The 20,489-nt window shown below is 37.6% G+C and overlaps 1 protein-coding gene across 1 annotated transcript in view; it reads right to left on the reverse strand.

Annotated features, from left to right (window-relative positions):
* LOC139122507 (myosin heavy chain, clone 203-like) overlaps positions 1 to 20,489 on the reverse strand; it is a 97,405-nt gene that overhangs the window by 2,871 nt on the left and 74,045 nt on the right. Inside the window, exons 3-9 of the mRNA XM_070687952.1 lie at positions 12,807 to 12,896; positions 8,421 to 8,467; positions 6,440 to 6,510; positions 5,166 to 5,244; positions 4,546 to 4,645; positions 3,254 to 3,584; positions 2,130 to 2,398 (exon numbers count right to left, since the gene is read on the reverse strand). Coding sequence (XP_070544053.1) covers positions 2,130 to 2,398; positions 3,254 to 3,584; positions 4,546 to 4,645; positions 5,166 to 5,244; positions 6,440 to 6,510; positions 8,421 to 8,467; positions 12,807 to 12,896 — 987 coding nt within the window. The remainder of the gene's footprint in view (positions 1 to 2,129; positions 2,399 to 3,253; positions 3,585 to 4,545; positions 4,646 to 5,165; positions 5,245 to 6,439; positions 6,511 to 8,420; positions 8,468 to 12,806; positions 12,897 to 20,489) is intronic.

Raw genomic sequence — 20,489 nt, forward strand, 5'->3', positions numbered from 1 at the left:
TGGAAAATTTTCAGTCATTTACAGATCAACTTGACAGCTGCATGAGTGACTGACTGATTGGTTATATGCAAAGGACTTGAGTTACAGATTTTAAGTTTTGACAAAATTACTGTGTAATAAAGAATGACAATTACTGCTGATAACATGACAATTATTGCATTTTTTTTATTATTATGAAGTTTTGTAAGAGTTTTGTACATTGATCTGTGTCACTTAATGACTAGACGAAATTTGCTAGGAGATGTTATTCAACGTTTGCAGACTTTATCACAATAATCATAGCAGTAAAAAGTAAAACAAAGAGAGACATTGTCTATCCAAAGGAACACTCAGTTGAGTACTGGAATGGGGTTGAAGGACTGACATTGAACCACAGTGGAGGGACTGTGATTGAACAGACAAGACATGTACCAGTGTTTCATCTAGGATGCTACACCAGGGGGGGACTGGTCCCCCTCTGCAGGAATTTTTGAGGGGATTTTAAAATTTTGGGGGGATTTAACTAAAACATATAATCACGGCTTTACATGTAAGTTTTAATGTTGCAATGATGTCACTTGTAATGCCCATACCACAAGCCATAAATCACTTGCTTACACAATCCAAGCTGCTGGCTGCAAAACCCATCCTATAATAGATGTTTTCAAAGTCAACAAATTTGAGTATCTCTGTTGTGAATGTATGTAGAGCTTAGAAGAGTGGCGGTTGGCTCATTAATATTAATAAGCATTAATATTCCTGGAAAAAATTGTAGCGTAATTTGTATGCTACAATATTCTGCATGTTTGTTAGCAGCTGGCCATTTCCACTGTACATGAACCTTCAAGGGATTTTTTCATTTTTAAATGATTATGAACTAGTGTGCACTTACACAAAGCAAGAAATAATCTTTAGTAGTTATAAAGGAATGTTTTCCTATCTTTTGAAAAAGTAACATATATTTGTTTGTCACGTTTTTACTGTGCTTATATCATCCCTAACCACCGTAGAGTTTGGATCAAGATTGCCCTATACAAACCAGTTAGCTGTATTTTCTAGTGACCTAGCTGGTCTGTAGTCTTGTGCGCAGACTCAGTAGAGATTAAAACGAACAACTTAGGAGGTCTGTCTGCCGTGTTCTGAATGTGGAGTTTCTCGATGTCAGATTCGCTCCAATTGCTTTTTGTCAGTCATTTTAAAGTACGAAAATAACAAACAAAAGGTTGGTTGTCACGAACAGTTAACTTAAGGGTTTATTTGCCCGAAAAGTAAGTCAATGTATGTTCACTGAATTCAAAAACCGTCCCCATTGACACTACAGCTTGCTTGTGACTCTTATTGCATGCAATCCCATCACAGTGCCAATGCCATTCACTGAACTGAAAACGTTTCTGTAACAGTAAAGTCCAATTTCCGAGTCAATTTTTGCTACCAGAATTATTTTCATAGTGTTACAGACATTCATACTAATGCACAAAACTTCAGTTTGTCTCCTGTTCTCGATCGTACTGAGGTAATGAGACAAGGGCAATGAACTTTTGTGAACGTAACTCTCAATGGGCTGACAGGCTTTCATATGCAAAATCAGTATACGGAAAGTACAAAAAGTATCAAAATCGAACTAAAAGTAGTTCTTTCATGTAAATGTTCTTGCTACACTATACAATGCCTGTTGCCAAAGTATTAACAGGTGCTGATAATGGGTCAAAAGTATCGAAGTGTGACACCCATGATATTTGATATGCCATTCCAGCCAGCTCAGTGCAGTGGGCGATGGGTCGCTACGCGGCGCGCAGCACACGAAAGAGGGGGAATCGCGCAATCGCGCAGCCTAGATGAAACACGGATGTACTACTTAAACTGCTAAAATATCTATCTCTGGGGACAATATATTGTTTCTGGATACTCCTAGCAATAACTGTGAGAGGCATGTAAAATTTACAGCTCTGCAGTGTTCTATTGTGACCTCCAAAAATTTGGTGGTCAAGATTGACCACCCAAAATAGAATTGGTGGTCCAAATGAGATAATTGGTGGTCATTTGACGCATGACCACCGGGTATTTCAAACCCTGCCAGTCACAATGGAGAGACCATGTCAAAATCTACTATAGTGTTTTCACAATGTACTGCATTTATACGAAATACATACATCATCGAAAGAAATGGGTTTTTCTTCCACAGATTTCAAGTTCATTTTCATTGGCGTGGTAGACACTGGTTTTGGCGGCAGAGATGGTTTTGGAGCAATGGGAGGTCTTCTTCCTGATTGGTCAATGATTGGTTTTCTTTCCGGTGTAATTGATTTCCTTGACATTGGCTTTGGTTTCTTGGCAGGAGGTGAGAATTGAACTTCTCTCTTGTTGTCATCTTCAGCACCACTTGACGACCAATCACTGTCACTGTCACTGGCAGCTGAAACTGAAAAAGTAACCACAATGTCAATTGATGTCCATGAACTTAACCCTTTGCACCCTGACCCCCTGGTACTCTATGACGTCATCGGACATTTCTGTCCGACCGGGTTCAAAGGGTTAAGGTAATACATTAACTCCATGCCTCATGGACTACTACATTCTCCCCTTTAATCATTGCACTCATATACCGGTACACAGTGTCCTATAGGCCAATTCTGCTGACATGAACCAACACAGATCTTTTTTGAAAAGTTTATGTGTACTAGATTACATGTATGTATCGGAGATGCTGGAGACACATAAAGTTATGAAATCCAAGAACCCGGTAATTGGTTAAAATCCATACAGTGTCTGGAAATTTGAGTCCTTAGCATTGGGTTAATACTACCTTAAATTTTTTCATGCACTTGACTTTATGGTCTCAGATGACTAACAATTTCACATCAACAAAATTGATAAAAATATCGCTGTCTATAGAGTGGCCATGAGGTTTTGGCCGGCCTGGTACATAAATAGTTTGAAGTGAAGGTACATTAGTATGCCATTATGATGTATACATGTATCTATTAACACAGTTATCAGTGTTTTATCAAATCAGCTGTCTTGACTTGTTTTCACCCCTAGCTTAGACTAGACAAAATCTCACGGACTACCAATATCTGGTGTTTGCTTCAGTCTAGTGTTAGTCACATTCAAGTTCAACGTAATGAAATTAATCCACACTACACTGTATATCAGTGAAGGTTCTCTGTAACTTACAAACACACACATGTATGTTACAAAGTGAAAACAGAGAAATCTTTGTAAGACCATTGTTACTCTACTCCAAAGGAACCGTGACAGGACATAGATATCTTACCCATCAGAGGAGCTTCCTTGAATTCCGCTGGGTCCGCACTGACATTCCCACTTGATTTGAGAGATGAGACCTCTGGAAGTTGGAATGTTCCAGGAACTTCAATCTTTTCCTTTCCTTTTTCCCTGGACAATGCCATGGATTTCAGAACACTGTCTGTGCTGAAAATTTTATATTGAAAACTGGATTCTTTGGTCTGCGACAACCCTGTAGTTGGTGACTTCTTTGCCACATTTTGGACTGTGGTAGTTGGACTGCTCGGTTTTGTCCCATGTTTGGCAAAACTAACAGTTTTCTTTGGAGATGCTTGGAGTTGATTTTTAAGCTGTCGTACCTGGAACATAGAATGGTAAATTGTCTTTATGGCGAGATAAAAATACTAAAATTCAGTAAAATGATCTGCATCTGTCTACTTGCTCTTTACTAAAATATGTATTCCTTTTTTTTCAATATTATACCTGATGAAGTAAACAGAGCACAAAATTAAATTAACAATGAATAGCCTAGGGAGTCCATTCCTAAGAATTTTTTATGTCGAACACCATGTATGAGGGCGCTCTAACTGTTGTCTCCATCCAGTGAATTTCAGCCGTCTTTTCATGAACAAAATGTACATTAATGTTTATCTAGATCACAGACTGTGACCTTTACCAATTAAAGCTCAGTTTGTTTTTACGATGAGGAAGAACAACACTCTCTCATACCGGTATATGCAGACCAGAAAATATGAAAGTTCACAGATTAACCTTCTCACCATATTGCAATTGGCCTAAAAACACTGTTGATCAATGGTGATTGTGTGGACCGTTCACAGGGCATTGAGGTTTACAGGTTAAATGACACAGATCATAGTGTCAAATTTCTCACAGCAAATATTTTCTAAAGATTGCTCACCACTATCTATCCACAAATTGCTTTAGGCCAATATTATTGGGCCAATTGCTTTAGATCACTTTTTTACTGACTTCAAGACAGATGATGGGCTTGAAGAGAATTACAATTTAATTTGTCCTTGTACTAGTTGAGGTACGAGGTCTGTTCTGCATACAACTTTCACAGTTGGGTGGTTGCTATAATGAATAAATCTTTCAAGGAAACTACCGCCGGGCGTAGAAAAAGGCATGTACAGTCTCTGAATTTATCCTATTTGAACATACAACAAGCTAAACCTAATCTTACAACATTCAAACAATTGCCATGAAATTTAAAGATACACTACCCGGTATATATCCACCAATATTTGTGAATGACTGATCTCCAAAATATTTTCTCACGCAAAAAAAGATATAACGCACCTCATATTCCAGCTGCTGTGATCTCATCTCGGCATCTTTTGCTCTTTGGTCAGAAATCTTCAACAACTCATGGTGCACATTGCTGGATATCATGTCAGTTCTGTTGATACAAAAAAGACAAAAATAACCTCTTACAACATATGAAATGCTAGATTTCGTTATCTGTTTCATTTGTTATAGGACATGCGTTCATTTATGCTCATAAAATGCATAACACATGGACTCTATACTGAGTGTGTGTATCTGCAAAAGGAAGCAATGTTCCCCCTTTTGATACTTGTTAGAAAACAACACTATAAACAAAGATAGCCCTAGATAAAATTGGAACTATGGTAAAAGATTTGGAACAGAGAGGAGATACTATTCTTATGTGCATTTATCTAGGTTCTTGAAATTGCAATACAAAATTCTTAATTACAAGATTTCAAACCACAGGAAGCCAATGTAAAATTATAGACTGTTACTGTGAATTCACACAGAATGTCATGAAGCTCAGATTAAGCGAAAAAATTGTGAATATCTCAAAAGCAACATTTGTGATGTCTTGAAGTTTTCAAATACATGCAAAGCTTCTTGAAATTCTAAGACAAATTTTAGAAGAGCATGGAAATAATTCTTACTTCTCTTTGTTCATTTCAGCCAGCTTATCAAGGAGGTGATTGACCTCCTGCTGTGACCTCAGAAGTTCAGTCTGAACACCTAGTGAAATGAAAGCAACAACCAGGGAGAGATAGCTGCAGTTTTACCCTGTCAATCAAAGAAGGCCATTTTCATGACCTCTACGTGACCTTAACATCCTGGTATTTTTGGTAGTGTGTAGTATTTACATTTCAACATTTTACTGGGTCTAAAAGGAATATTTTTTGTCTGAAAATCACATGTAATGGCAATTCAAAGAAGCATTTACTGGCAATGGTTGTGGTTCAGTCAAATTGGTCAATTCATGTCACTGAAAGTGACAAGATGTCAAAGGTCATGCAGTCTTGTCATTGAAATGTATAATTCATAAACAGGAACCTGTCACTGGTGAAAAGACTATCAGCTGACTGCTCTGTCCCCAATACCATGACCTCCAATTTCAATTGTACATTCCAATAGCCAGGCTCTTTTCATATTCAAATTCTCGTCTGTTCAAACCGCTTGCAATGGATCCCTGACTAATTTTATCAGGAGAAAAACATGGGTGTCATTCTTGAACCATGCAGTGCACCCTCACTGTTGCAAACTCTTTTTAGTCAATTTAGGAATTTCTTAGTGTCAGTTCTCTACCAGTTTCTGTGGTGGGTTTATATTTTCCTGCATGACAGAGTATTTTCTGAAGTGAATGGCAAGTGTGAGGTTTTTTTATATTTTCAAAAGAATGTACTTGATGGAGCACCTTATGGTAAAGATTTTATGCAAGCATTATAACTGACAACCATACCATAAATTCCAATGTACAATTTCAAAATTTGCCCGCATTTTCTTGATAAAAAGTACTGTGCAATAAATATGTAGCAAAAGAGTTGTTGATGTTAAAATATTCACACAACAATACCAACAATGCTGTCAGACAATCTTTTCAGAAAGGAATGACCTTTGAACTTTTGCTCACAACACATTTGTCTCTCCTCTATTCAAATGCCATCAAGCTGTACTGAAAATCAGGACTACCAGATAATGCACTTGTCTGGTTGGTAAGATAGAGCGGATAAATATTACTCTATGAAAGCTTGAAATTGTGCAAAATACCAACATGATTTTTGATGCCAGTTATTATTGGAAAATATTTACTTGAGAAACATCAAAGGTTGACATGTGACTTTGAGATCTGTCAAGGGAAAAAGTGTTGGAAATATAAACTTCCGACTGGATACAAATTTATGCCAAAGACAAAAATTTTTTCCTCTCTCACCTTCCAGTTTTTTCTGAGCCTCTGCTGATTTTGATGTTGCTAGTTTGGCTTCCAACAAGTAATCCACTCCACTGAAGTAAACAAAATAAGATACATGTTTAAAAGGCTTGTAAAATCACAAGTCAAAATCCAAATGATATTTATACGCTGTGGTGACACTAGTGAGTAAATCTCGTGATCTGAGAAGACCTGATATTCCTGTGTTTGTTTCAGATCAGTGGTTTTGCTGTTACTCTGGTCAGACAGACCAGAGATTTGCTTGAATGGCCAGATGTGTCTACAGGAAAGCTGGCAAATTAGATTTCAGGACCAATTTACTCAACTTGACAGCAAATTGCAAAATAGATTTGTCCTCTGAGGCAAATAGATATGACACACATGACTGTGACATTATTTGTACATCATACTAGCAATCATGATCCAGCAATTGAAAAAGGGAGACACACTGTTCCAAAAACCCCAATTACTGAAAGATACTGCAATCAGTGTAACACCAACAGTATTGAAGATGAAACACACTTTTTATTAGTCTGTCAGAAATACAAAGTCCAAAGAAAGAACTTTTTCAGTAAAATCAATTTCCCAAACGACGATACTGAAAATCAGCTTATTTCTCTACTAACAAAACAAGAGTTATCTTTTAATGAACAACTTGTAGATTATATTTTTACTTTATATAAACAAAGAAATACCTAGTTATATTTATTATTAGCTACTATTATTATACTGTAATACTTTATCTTTATCAAAGAAAATTTTAACTTATTTTTTATCACACTTTATTGCCACAAATGTGATATAAATCCTATATTTACAAGCAAGCAATAAAAAAAATATTATTATTATTATTAGTTTATATTAAAGTCCTGGTTATGCATGATGGTTTGATGTCATCAACCACTGTCTGTAACTACATGTATGATATGACTGTTGAAAAATCCTGATTACTGCAGATGACCTGGCTATGAATCTTGATGATTGCAAACACAGAAGTGCAAATTTTGATATACCGGTATTTTGCGCTATTTTGCACTGTTTGCAGAATATAATCACAGGTTCTTCAACCAAAATGTCCAAATGCCTGTCGGTATGATTCAGTGTATCACTACAGGTCTGACTAATGTTTCATGGCCAATGAAATTCTTGACAACAATGTCAGTCTGGACTACATCAATACATGGATAACCGCCATTTTGAATTCATTCTGCTGACAATGTCAACAATGACATTGTACCTTCAGTGGCATTTTATTAGCCTGAATAATTCTCTGTATTCCCTAAAACCTGTTTGACTGAAATACTACACACTGGTCCAATGGAAGTGAATTCTATTGCTATTAAATATTCCTGTCATGTTCATGAACAAACCTAGCAAGCAGTGTTGTCTCTTACTGTTAGAGTGACAAGTCAAATTGTAGATGACCTGAAATCTTCTCCTCTACTCAAGAATGTTGAAGAACTAAAACCTAGATTACAAAATTATAGTTTGAACATCTCACAGCAAAGACTGAATGGTGATCCAGCATCATGCATAATAATTTGCATGATCTAGCAACGCCATTCATCAATGTGAATTGTGCACAATAATAAAAGTACCGTATAGTTTATATTGTTTTGTACATACAATGTGTCGGTCTCATATACCAAGCTGTGTCACCGAAAATAAAACCACATGTAGTGGTGAAATGTCTGACTACAAGTACTGTACTACATTTTGATCATCATACACATGTTTTTCTAATCCACTTCCCCATTGATGGCGTGCATCTGTCTACTGACCTTTTGATAACCTGATTTTATGGTGATTATCAAATGACGTGACCTCAACATTTTGGGTTAACACTGATTATATAAATACATTTAAGGCGGCACACACAACACTTTGTATTTCTGTTTGCACAGTAACGCTGGCAACGGAAACATTTTGTTACTGGTACATGTATCTTGACACAACATATCACTGAATAGAATGAACATTGGACCTTTTGAAGTAGTTCGTATTTTCTATCTGTTCTTCCATCTTGAAAACCTGAAGAAAAAATAAAATAATGAAATATGATTTGAAAAGAAATTCATCCCATCTGATTAAAATAGCTTAAACACTCTTTTCTGATGAAATGTTGTTTATTGATAAAATGACAAATATTTACATATTTTATGATCTAACAGTACACATTTTATTTGTCAAAATTAACTGGTTTGTTTGTGATAAAATTTTCAAAAACAAGACAACAGACTAAAGCCAGATTGCCAGAATGACAGTTAACTATATTGTTTTTGATTCTCTTCCCGCCAAACGTTGTCTAATATTGACTTAACCCTTTGAGTGTCATTCAATTTGTCCCCTTTATAAAATATACCTCAGTCATTTTTTTTTCACATTTTGTCAAAGTTTTGATAAAAATTGCAGCCAATGAAATGTGATGTCCATTTGACTTCCAAATTAAAGACATATTTACAGAAAAATTCATAAAAATTGGTGAAATGTTGAACTTAATTTTTTCGGCAAAAATACCGCACTCAAGGGTTAAACATTCATGCTGATGATGTCATTAATCTGTGACCTAAACCAGAGATGTCATGGTGTAATGGTGAGCTATTCATTTTGTTTGTTGATAAGTGGGACACAAAAACATCTCACAGCTGTCATACCGTGCTGTGCCTGCAACAGCGGTTATAGTAGCTTTTCAGCAAGACCATAACTGTAATTTTGGTGACTTTTCCTCTATTAACTTAGCTCAGTTATTGAATACTCTTCTTAGGAGTGGGGATTTGGCCGAGCAGTTTTGACTGTGATGTCTTATATAATGCTAGGTGTGCTTTGTGGGTTCAAATCTGATCAAAGATTTACTAAATTTTGTCAATGTTCTACTCTAAAAAAGTTTTTAAAAACCTTGGCTTGTCAACGTAGAGCATACACTTAAAAGGCACTGTTATTGTTTGCATCTGAATCTTAGTGCAGACCAGAATTGACTTGAAAAGAATAATAATGCAGTCTACACATGTACAGACTGAGTTGACAAGATGAATGTGTATCCCATCAGGCGTTGGGTAGCAGAACAATAGCGTCAATGACACTGTAGCTCCCATCCCGGACTATTTAGTGTTTGTTCTCTGGTCAGATATTTGAACATGTGTGAAAGGGATAAAGTGCATGAAGTGAAAATACTTAAATGAAATGTACTGGAGACAGTGAAATATGTTTAATGTAATTATTCAGAATATAAAATGGAAAAATACAGAATTACATATATCGAATACTGTGATACAACCATTAACTCAACAAGTCATTTACAATGACATAGTCCCCACTTGTAATAGGAGTATTAGTCTTGATGGGGCAGGAAAATGTGGTCATTAAGAAGTATCACTGGAGTGTATATGTTGAGATCTATGGGCACATAGGTCTATGTCGTTGTTCCCAATTTGAAACACATAAGGCATGTCTAAGTTATGGTTCTAAATCAGGAAAAAAGATCAGACCTCTAGCAGTATTGGCCAGCCAAGAAATACATATGCGCATTATAAATGAGGTACAAGATGTGACATCTTAAGGTCAAAATCCTATCAAAATTGGAGGGTATAGAACTTGTGGCTACTGAAATATGCATATATATGTATAATCAAGGTCAAAGGTCATCGAGGTCACATGACATTTTGAAAAAAAAAATTATATTGCTAATTAATCCCTATATGCCAAAAAATCAGATCTCTAGCTCTATTCCCTTGCCCAGAATTAGATGTGTACATAATTAATGAGGTAAAGCGTGTGTTGTCATAAGGTCTCCCATCCTACTAAATACAAAGGACATAGCACTTGTGTTTACTTATTTATTGACATAAACATATATTTAGGTAAAAGGTCATCGAGGTCACATGACATTTGGTCAAAAATTTCTCTCCTATAGTTATCCCTATATACCAAAAATCAGACATCCAGCTCTATTGGCTCGCTCAGAATGAGATATGCGCATAATTATTGACGTACAGTATGTGGCATCCTAAGGTGTCCAATCATACCATACATGAAGGGTGTAGCACTTGTGGTTACCGAGTTATGGAAAATATGTATATTTGAGGTCAAAGGCCACCGAGGTCACATGACATTTTGTCAAAAAAATGTTTTTCTAAGTTATCCCTATATACCGAAAATCAGACCTCTAGCTCTATTGGCTCGCTCAAAATTAGATATGTGCATAATTAATGAGGTACAATATGTGGCGTCATAAGGTGTCCCATCATACCATACATGAAGGGTGTAGCACTTGTGGTTACTGAGTTATGGACAAATATGTATATTTGAGGTCAAAAGTCACCGAGGTCACGTGACATTTTGTCAAAAAATTGTATTGCTAAGTTATCCCTATATACCAAAAATCAGACCTCTAGCTCTATTGGCTGGCTCAAAATTAGATATGTGCATAATTAATGAGGTACAATATGTGGCGTCATAAGGTGTCCCATCATACCATACATGAAGGCTGTAGCACTTGTGGTTACTGAGTTATGGACAAATATGTATATTGAGGTCAAAGGTCACCGAGGTCACGTGACATTTTGTCAAAAAAATTGTTTTGCTAAGTTATCCCTATATACCAAAAATCAGACCTCTAGCTCTATTGGCTCGCTCAAAATTAGATATGCGCATAATTAATGAGGTACAATATGTGGCGTCATAAGGTGTCCCATCATACCATACATGAAGGCTGTAGCACTTGTGGTTACTGAGTTATGGACAAATATGTATATTTGAGGTCAAAGGTCACAGAGGTCACGTGACATTTTGTCAAAAAAATTGTTTTGCTAAGTTATCCCTATATACCAAAAATCAGACCTCTAGCTCTATTGGCTCGCTCAAAATTAGATATGTGCATAATTAATGAGGTACAATATGTGGCGTCATAAGGTGTCCCATCATACCATACATGAAGGCTGTAGCACTTGTGGTTACTGAGTTATGGACAAATATGTATATTTGAGATCAAAGGTCATCAAGGTCACATGACATTTTGTCAAAATATCCGAGATATATGCGTGAACGGATGACTCACGGATGGACGAACAGATGGACATGACCCAATCTATAAGCTCACTGGACTTCATGCCGTGGGGACTAAAAATTGTGTCACTGCATCCGTTTTGCAATATGAATACGATGAGAAACTAAATTTTTATTTTTCGTGGCCTTATACATGGGAGTCTATGGAGATCTGCCTTATGCATGGGAGTCTATGGACGTGTAAACTAAAAATATGCAAATTTCACCACGATTTGCCCAAATTTGGGAAAGGTCACTCCTATGCACTTCCATACCAAGTTTCAAATCAATCGGACTTGTGGTTTCAGAGCAGGAGATTTTTGACCAAAAATGGGAGAAAATTACAAAAAAATTCATGAAAAATAGCAAGTCCAAGATACTGACCCAAGATGTGCACAATCATTTCATGTCAGCCCAAAGTACTTACATGCTAATTTTTCATGTAATTTGCTCAGTGGTTATTGAGTTTTTTCAATTTTGACTGTTTTACATTTTTTCACTTAATTTGCATATTTTTGGCAATGACAACTTCATTTGAACAAAATCTCATCTACAGCCCATCATCCATGTACACACCAAATATCAAGATGAAATGTACAGCGGTTTGGAGTTTTGATGTTGACGGACAGACATACAGACATACAGACATACAGACATACAGACATACAGACGTACAGACATACAGACATACATACATACAGACATTTCCCTAGCCTATAAGAATAGCTTCCATTGCCATATATACATATGGCTATGGGAGCTAACAAAAAACAGTTGTAGTTGATAAAGAAAACAAAAATACTGGAAAAGTCATCAAAAGTTACAGCTACTGACATAACTTAAAGGGATATAGTCGTAGGAACTGCACTCAAGGTAGTATGGCACCGATACGACCCATGGCAACGATGTATCCCGGCGCACAATGGTGATTGATGACAGTTAAAACTTGTCTGTCATAATCTATCATGGTATAATTAAATGTTGCAGCTATGATGATGAGGTGCATCTTGATATCGTGCACCAAATACATTGTTTGTAAACAAGAAACTCGACAGGTGCAGTTCCGACGACTATATCCCTGAATGAGTACATACCGGATACACTGCATAGCCAGATATCAGCATCTTACCTTACTGCACAGTCTCAATGGATGCAAATATTCATAACTATGATAGTATGATGCATGCAACTGGCCTTTTTAGTGATAAACTGTCTCAATGCAATAATGACCAGGTAACCCAAACTGGAGAGTGTAGTACAAAAGATAGGAAATATTGAAATAAGAACTATTTAAAAATAGTCTCAATGTTAAAAGACATGAGATTCTTACCATTTGTCTTGCTCCTTGAAGACTTTGTTCAAGCTCTTCAACTCTCATTTTATATTCGGATGACACCTTCCTGGCATTTGTAAACTCTGCCTAAAGTTCAGAAAACAAAGATTACACAAAGAAAATTTAGAAAAGGTCAGCATTTCCATTTGGCTTCACTTTTTCATACATTTAAACATATCACAAGAATTTTAACAGGCAAAACTGAAATAAAAAGGTAACCGTATTACACATAAATATTTGCAAAAATTTAGTGCTGCACATTATATTATCCCACTACTTCTGTCTGTGTGGGTCTTTACCTCTCCATCATAAACACGATGACTGGCATACTAATGTTTTTTTTTCAATATGAAGCAACAGCATGGTTACCTTCATATCAATGAGTTCATCTGAACAGTACATGTTGATGTTCTTTCAAGAAGCAGCTGCTGTCTTAATACCCTAGATTCCTGTTCCACAATGGAGACAAGTTTCTCCAGCGCCAACCTTTGACCCTGTTCCCGTTTTAAATCCAAGGATAGCCTCACTGACTCCGGAGTTGAGAACTGGCCACACTTGCAGCATTCTGTGAATATCTGGAGAGTCTGGGTTCAGAGTCGGAATGGCTGATGGTTCCTCAGGAAAGTTTGTTGCCACTGTCAGCATTGTCGGGGAGATTGTCTGTGTTTCTGCATGCTCTGATTTTGTGAGTCCACCATCGACGTTTTCTGTCTGAGCTGCAACTTCTATCATCTGCACTGATACAGACTCGCAGGACAGAGAGTGAATTCAGAACCAAATGTGGAGACAAATCTCTGATGGCTGCTGCTGTCCTTATTAATAATATTTGTCTCGTCTATCTTGCAAGTTACCACGGATAGTGTTCCACCAGTAGTACTGTCTGAAGTCTTTTCATCAACAACTAATTCAACATTGTTACTGTCCTGGACCTCTGCAGAATGAGATAATTCATGTTCTGTTGTATGCACACTACAACTATCATTTTCTAACCCTGCCTTTCCTGTAGATTTCTTCAAAGTATGTCCAACTACAAATTCAAATCCCAGTCTATCCAAATTCTGATCTTCGCTAGCTGTTACACAGTTCCTCCTGGCTTTGTTTTCCTCATGATGCAGTTCAGCATTTTCCATTGCTTTAATCAACTGCAATTTTTCAGCGGCCTGTCTTTCAAACGGGGCAATCTGCTGCCAATTCTGAGTTGATGTCTCTCTCCTATCTGAAGACAGTTTCAACAAATTTGACATCATTTCAGTTTGTTGTCCTTCTTCTGGTTCCGCAAGATTCACAATACCTTCAAATGTTTCTGTACTTCTCTGACTGAGAGATCCCCAAATTTCTCTGACAATCCCAGCAGGTCCTCATCCTCATTCTCAAATCCAGCCTTATCTGGATGTTCCAGTAACATTTCCTGTTCAATCCCAAGATGCTGTGCTGAACATACACCGACACTGCCACTTCCTGTGACCTTTGACCTCTCTTCCATGTACCTTGTCTCAGCATATTCACATAGCTTCAATTGCCACAATTTCTCAGCTTCTTGCTTTTCAAACACATGCACTGTCATTCTTGATGCCATCATCTGCACTGGTCCAGTCATGTACAGTTGTATCCTAAAAAAACAATTTTAATACTCATCACTAAATCAATAAATTCATATCTCTCAGTCTCTTCAAATTTCAAAACCTTCAGAGGCACCTGACCCAATGTTTGTTGCTGGTTCCTGAGGAATGTAAGACAACTGTTTCCTGAAGGCTTGGGACACTTAAATGCCTGGACCGTATATGGTTAATTAGAACTTGATTGAGTAAATACTGTATGAACCAGCATAATCAAAATTTTGATCTTTTATCAGTAATGCAACCTCAAATGTATATTTCTCTTAATATGGTTGGGACAAGCTGTACCCTACTACTGTCTTATGATCAATATATATAATATATAATTAAGAGAAACCACATATTGCAGGAATGATGCATGAAACTTAATTAAGTAACAGATATTACTTTGTACTTGAAGTAATTTGTATGATAATTATCTTCTGCTTTTGGCATAAGCACTTAACCGTAATTTCCAATTAGGACGTCTTTCTTTGTAGTTGAATATATACACACACAGACACATACATACATATACATATACGATTACATATATACCATAAATATATATATATATTTATATATATATATATATATATATATATACACACACACACACATCGAAGTGTACAGTTCGAATGGTCTGATACAAAGTGCTCAATACAATGGTTGTAGCTATGAAATTGTAAAATCATATACCGATATATATATATATATATATATATATATATATATATATATATATATATATATATATATATATATATATACAAACACGTGCCATTTGTTTGATGTGATTAGTTATATACATACATGTACAGCATCATGTTTGTGTGATATGAATGCACATTTTAATGGTGCAATCGAGTGCATACAATACCCTCTAAGCTTCTGGCTACGAATTTTTTATCAGTGTTAAGAATGGATATGACTTAATTGTCAGAAATGAACAATTATCAATTATCTGACAACATCGTGGAACAATTTTAACCCGCGACAATTTACAGGTCCTGCGCATGGTGGGTGTATCTATTGCCTACGCCCATGGTCAGGTCAGCTAGGTGAACATTTCCTGCGATATGATCGACCAGGTGTCCACTGAGTAACTACAAGTAGTAGTTGTCTCGGTATATTGCTAAACTCGATCGTGTGACGCACATTGTTACTCTCAGAACGTGTTTGAATGACGGTGTGTTAAGTTATAATATATTTTTGCCTCCATGGTTCAATTGTCTATGTGGAAGTGTAAATTGTCCTCGTTTGCTTTAAAAGGTTACCGTCGCCCTGCAGTTGCAAACCGGGTTGCAAACTTAAAAACTGAAGCCGTCAAGATTGTTCACAAAGTTATTCACAGACCCTAAATGCAATGATAAATACTTGGCAACTAAAAATCACTCTCTGGAATCTTCCTTGCCGATGAGACACACTGTAGATAAAGAACATTACCTGATCACATATCCTGCAAATTCGCATGCCACCACTTCCGTATTTTTGTGACTTCATCTAAGCAAATCTGTAGAGGGCGCCCTTCTGTTCTCGGTGCACGCTCTGCTCTGTGCAGCTCTCGGGATCTGGGTACTGCGTGGAAAGCCAACAATGTCAGATTTGGTGAGAAAGTCTTCACACACTTGTGTACATTAATTACTGATTCAATACAAACATGACCAAAGGCTAGTTCAGTTTTACTTTCATTTGCTGGCCGAAAACACGTCATTGACTTTTTGATTATGTATCAGTCTGATTTTGGCCAACTCCATTCACAGTTTATAACGAGCTCCATCGTAATTGTTTGCCCTACCACACTCCCAGAGTGTGTTTTTGAGCAATAAAGTAAAGTATCAATTCGTTTGAAGCCAAAAATAGGAGGGACGACAAGAGACAAAACAGGAAAGTCCAGTAAAAAATTATCATCTTTCTTATTGTTTACTTTATATCAGACTGTTCAAAAACCGTCCACTGGATAAAAAATTACAGAGAAGACAAAAAGACAAGCACACTACAATACAGGACAATATTGAAACAAACACTCTAGACCCGTATAACGTGATTTCACCCTTGGAGTCGTTGCACTGGATATCTTGTACTAACTGTAGCTGGAGTTTTTTCCTAGGTATATGGGTTGGTCTGTTTTTTTTCCCGTCCGACCATAGACCCCGAGAAAATGTTTTTCTCGAGGGTCTATGGTCCGACCACATACCAAGTTATAATCTCTAGTTACAGCACTGAACTACGTACGTGTGACGGTGCAAAGGACAGAAGCCAGAGTCAGCGCACGAGCCAAGGTATTGACTTCGGGTTTGGTCGGCCTGGCATGGTACCATAGCATAATCTCCATATTAACCATGGAGTTAGTCTTTCTTTCGGCCTTCATAGTCTACCATACCAACGGGGGAGAACGAGGCCCTCTGACCGACGAAGCGCCCTTGGCTGGCGAAGTTGGGCCTCAAGACGAAAATCACTGTATCTACCGGCTGACAGCCCCTGTGATGTAAAAAAAATGGCTCTTGGTCACAGGGCCGCAGCCCGTCTCCCATATTTGGTTATCAAAGCCCCACCACTCTAAAGTCATCCAGGAGTGTGGTAGACTTTCAACCGAAAATTTGCTATGCTAAGCTTTCCAAATCAATGGCCACGCAGCCTTGGTTTATCTGAGTAATAAATACCCCGATTGAGCAGGTAAAGCAGGAGACCTTCATAACAAAATATGGCCGTTGACCTAAATATTTGTTGCTGTGCCCACTAAAAATAGACGAAATACTGAGAGAGAATTGTTTGTCTGTCTGATTCCACAGCAGTGATCTGTGACGGCTGACACAATGGCGTAGCGAGTTCAATCACGTATAGAAATCAAGGTGTTGAGTCATGCAGAGCGAAAAATGTGCCCTCCCTATATACGTCTTTTCAGAGTTGCGAAAATCATAGCAGAAGCGGTTTTCAGCGTAAATGTGAGCTTGATGTTGCCATTGATCACCGTATAGGTCTATGCATCCGTATCCATTGCTCGTTTTAGTCCCCTCTATAATGAATGAACCATTAAGTCAATTAACCAGTAAAGCAGAAAACATCCATTGTTCTGGGGATATCTTAGCTGGAATTTACAGTTCGTGGAAAAAAACTAGTCATGCGACATTACACTAATCCTTGCTACTCTTTGATGGGACGGTTTAGGGTTGTAAAAGTAAGTTGTCGACAGTTGCTTTGAGGGAAAAATAAACAACAAACAAAAAGCTGCACTGGTGCTGCTGCATTTCCTATTCTGCAAAGAATCCCAGAAATCTTCGCTGGTTATCCACTGGAAACAGGTACATTGGTTTCTGAGTGATTTTTACTCGTTAAATGCGACGTTAATTGAACTGACATATTCAGGTGACCCTGCACCATGGTTGTTTCGTTTAAGGTAGAATGCGACTCAGGGACAGATATTCTGACTCTCTATCTTTACAATTCTTTTCTGGTCGATCTACCACTTTGTGGGGGCAAGGGGCTTTTTTTAAGCTCTCCTTAGAATTAACATAAGGATGGTGGCCATTTTGAATTTCAAATATCGGAATATATCCTGGGTATTTTGTTTCTCTAGTATCAACATTTGCACGGTACCCCAGATGTTTATTCCTGATGTTGAAAGAGAATGGTCCAGATGTTGAAAGAGAATGGTTGACAGTTTCATTAAGGAAAGTTTGAGCGAAAGTTGATTGAGACCTAAGGATTTTGTGGTTAATTAACAAAACTGACCCATGCCAGGGGTAATAGCAGGGTTTTGATCATATTCTAAGATGTTTTGGGTTGGTTGTGTTGCAAGAAATACGCGACATGTTTTACTCAGCGTTTTCATGACGTTCAATGGCCATGTAAAGATCTTTTAAATTTCGAGGATTTCGGCCGGCACTCTGTCTTATGCGTTTGGACGCCATGTTAGGCAATTGCATTCCGAAACTAAAATGTTCGCATGTTCGAACAAACGAGCACAAAAATACGATCCATGCACAAGGAGTTTATGGCTGTTTAATTTAACCGAAAACGTGCTTCTGTGAGTAGAAGGGCTATGTGATCCCCATTTGTATGCCCATGTTCATAAATTATCAAATCCCAATATGTTTGAATATACTCACCTTCCACATGGTTCACCACTTAAATACGACAAATTTAATTTCTCCGAACCTTTTGTGCTCTCAAAATACAGCCGAAAAATAGATTGCAGGCGTGCACGTTATAACTGTATTCTAAGTTGTTTATCTGCGTAGTGAATCATTAGAATAAGTTTTTTTTTTCTCAACAGATACAGAACACATTCCTACTTCAAGTTGCATTTTGAAGCATCTGAATTCATCATTATATTTGTATTTTTATGATTCGTAATGTTACTGATTGATCACATCATGTGATCTGATTCACAGAGCATAAACGTATATGAAGAACTCCGTGTCTGTCTGTCTCTGTCTCTGTCTCTATCTGTCTGTCTTTCTGTCTGTCTCTATTTCTGTCCGTTGTCTGCCTCTCTCTCTCTCTCTCTCTCTCTCTCTCTCTCTCTCTCTCTCTCTCTCTCTCTCTCTCTCTCTCTCTCTCTCTCTCTCCCCCCTTGTTACCGCGTTGCCTATATATAAACGAAGGTTTGCAAACACATATGTTGTTCCTTCAATTCCTGTAGGATTATTATCGGAAGTTTAAAGTGAAGCATTTCCATTTCAACGTCCTCAGTGATGGCGTCCAGGCTGCCAGCTACAGGTGGCATCGACCCGGTGTCAAGCCTCTATGTCCACCTTAATGACCACATAGTCCAAGACGATCTAAACACTCTTAAGGTCTTGGTCCGTCCGAACATACCTCCTAGAAAACTTGAGCAACTGAACGACGCTGCTGCCATTTTTGTAAATCTAGAAGAACGAGGTCTTATAAAGAGAAAGAGAGGTGGTTTTGAATTTCTGAAGAATCTCTTAAGACAGATGGGAAAACCACCATTAATAACAGAGGTCAAAAACTGTGAAAGCCAACTATGAAGAATGCAAATCGTATAGGCAAGTATTGTAAGTTTAGGTTTTGTCATCTTTTCACATGAGAGGAATAATTCTAATGTGCGAAATATCATTCCACGTATGACTAGTTAATATTGAAATTAGACTTTGATTTTGCGGAAAACTTGACCGTGTTCACTTGCAGTACATTTTATCATTGTTCTATTAAAGTTTGCTTAAATATTTTGTATGAGTCTAATACAGACCAAATGCACTATAAACATGATGTTAGTATCAACAAATAAGGCCAAGTCTTGACCCACATGGTACATGTAATTCGGTCGTGAACAAATAATATTGGATCACGGCACAAATACAAGCGGTATTGACAAATTGACCAGGGGTACCTGACATTAATTCAGGAGATGGAAAAGAGCGCTATTTCAAAGACGAAGAATACAGCGCTAATGGATCTATGATAGATTCCGGATGAACACGTTTGAAACTTGATGCCAAAACAAGTATAATTAAGACTATCGAGAGTACTGTTAACATATAATCCATGCGTTATTTCGTCGGTTTTTTTTGTCCCTGGGTAATTATTATATGATAGCGTTCAGAAAATTATCTTTCTCAAATCGATTTCATCTCGAGCGCTAGCTAAGGGGCGTTCAGTTTTTACGGCCGGGGGGGGGGGGGCGGCAAAATCTTGTCGCCGGTGTTCAAAAAAATATAGACCCCCCCCCTGCATTTTTTGTGAAAAAAAGATGACCCCCTCTTTGTCAGACGAAAAAAATTGATGACCCCCCCCCTGAAAAATAACCAAAACCCATATGTCAAATTTACCCGCATGGTTTGGATTTGAACTCCGGTACGCGGCGCACTTTATTCGTGTAGCAGAGATGCCAGTGCACAAACTTCTCAGCCACATCCATTGAAACATCTGTTAATTAGGACGACTGTAAGGCAATTTTAACTTCATTTCCATAGACAACTCATGTCCATGGACATTGTATAAAGTAAACTTTATTGGAGTGGTTCGCCAAAGGCAGCCCTCCGGTTAAGAGGGTCATGGGCCATTACGTGAAGTCAACTTTATTCTAGTGGGCCACCAAAGGTGGCCCGCTGGTAAAGAG

The sequence above is a fragment of the Ptychodera flava genome, chromosome 2 (assembly GCF_041260155.1).
Source record: "Ptychodera flava strain L36383 chromosome 2, AS_Pfla_20210202, whole genome shotgun sequence".
Lineage (NCBI taxonomy): Eukaryota > Metazoa > Hemichordata > Enteropneusta > Ptychoderidae > Ptychodera > Ptychodera flava.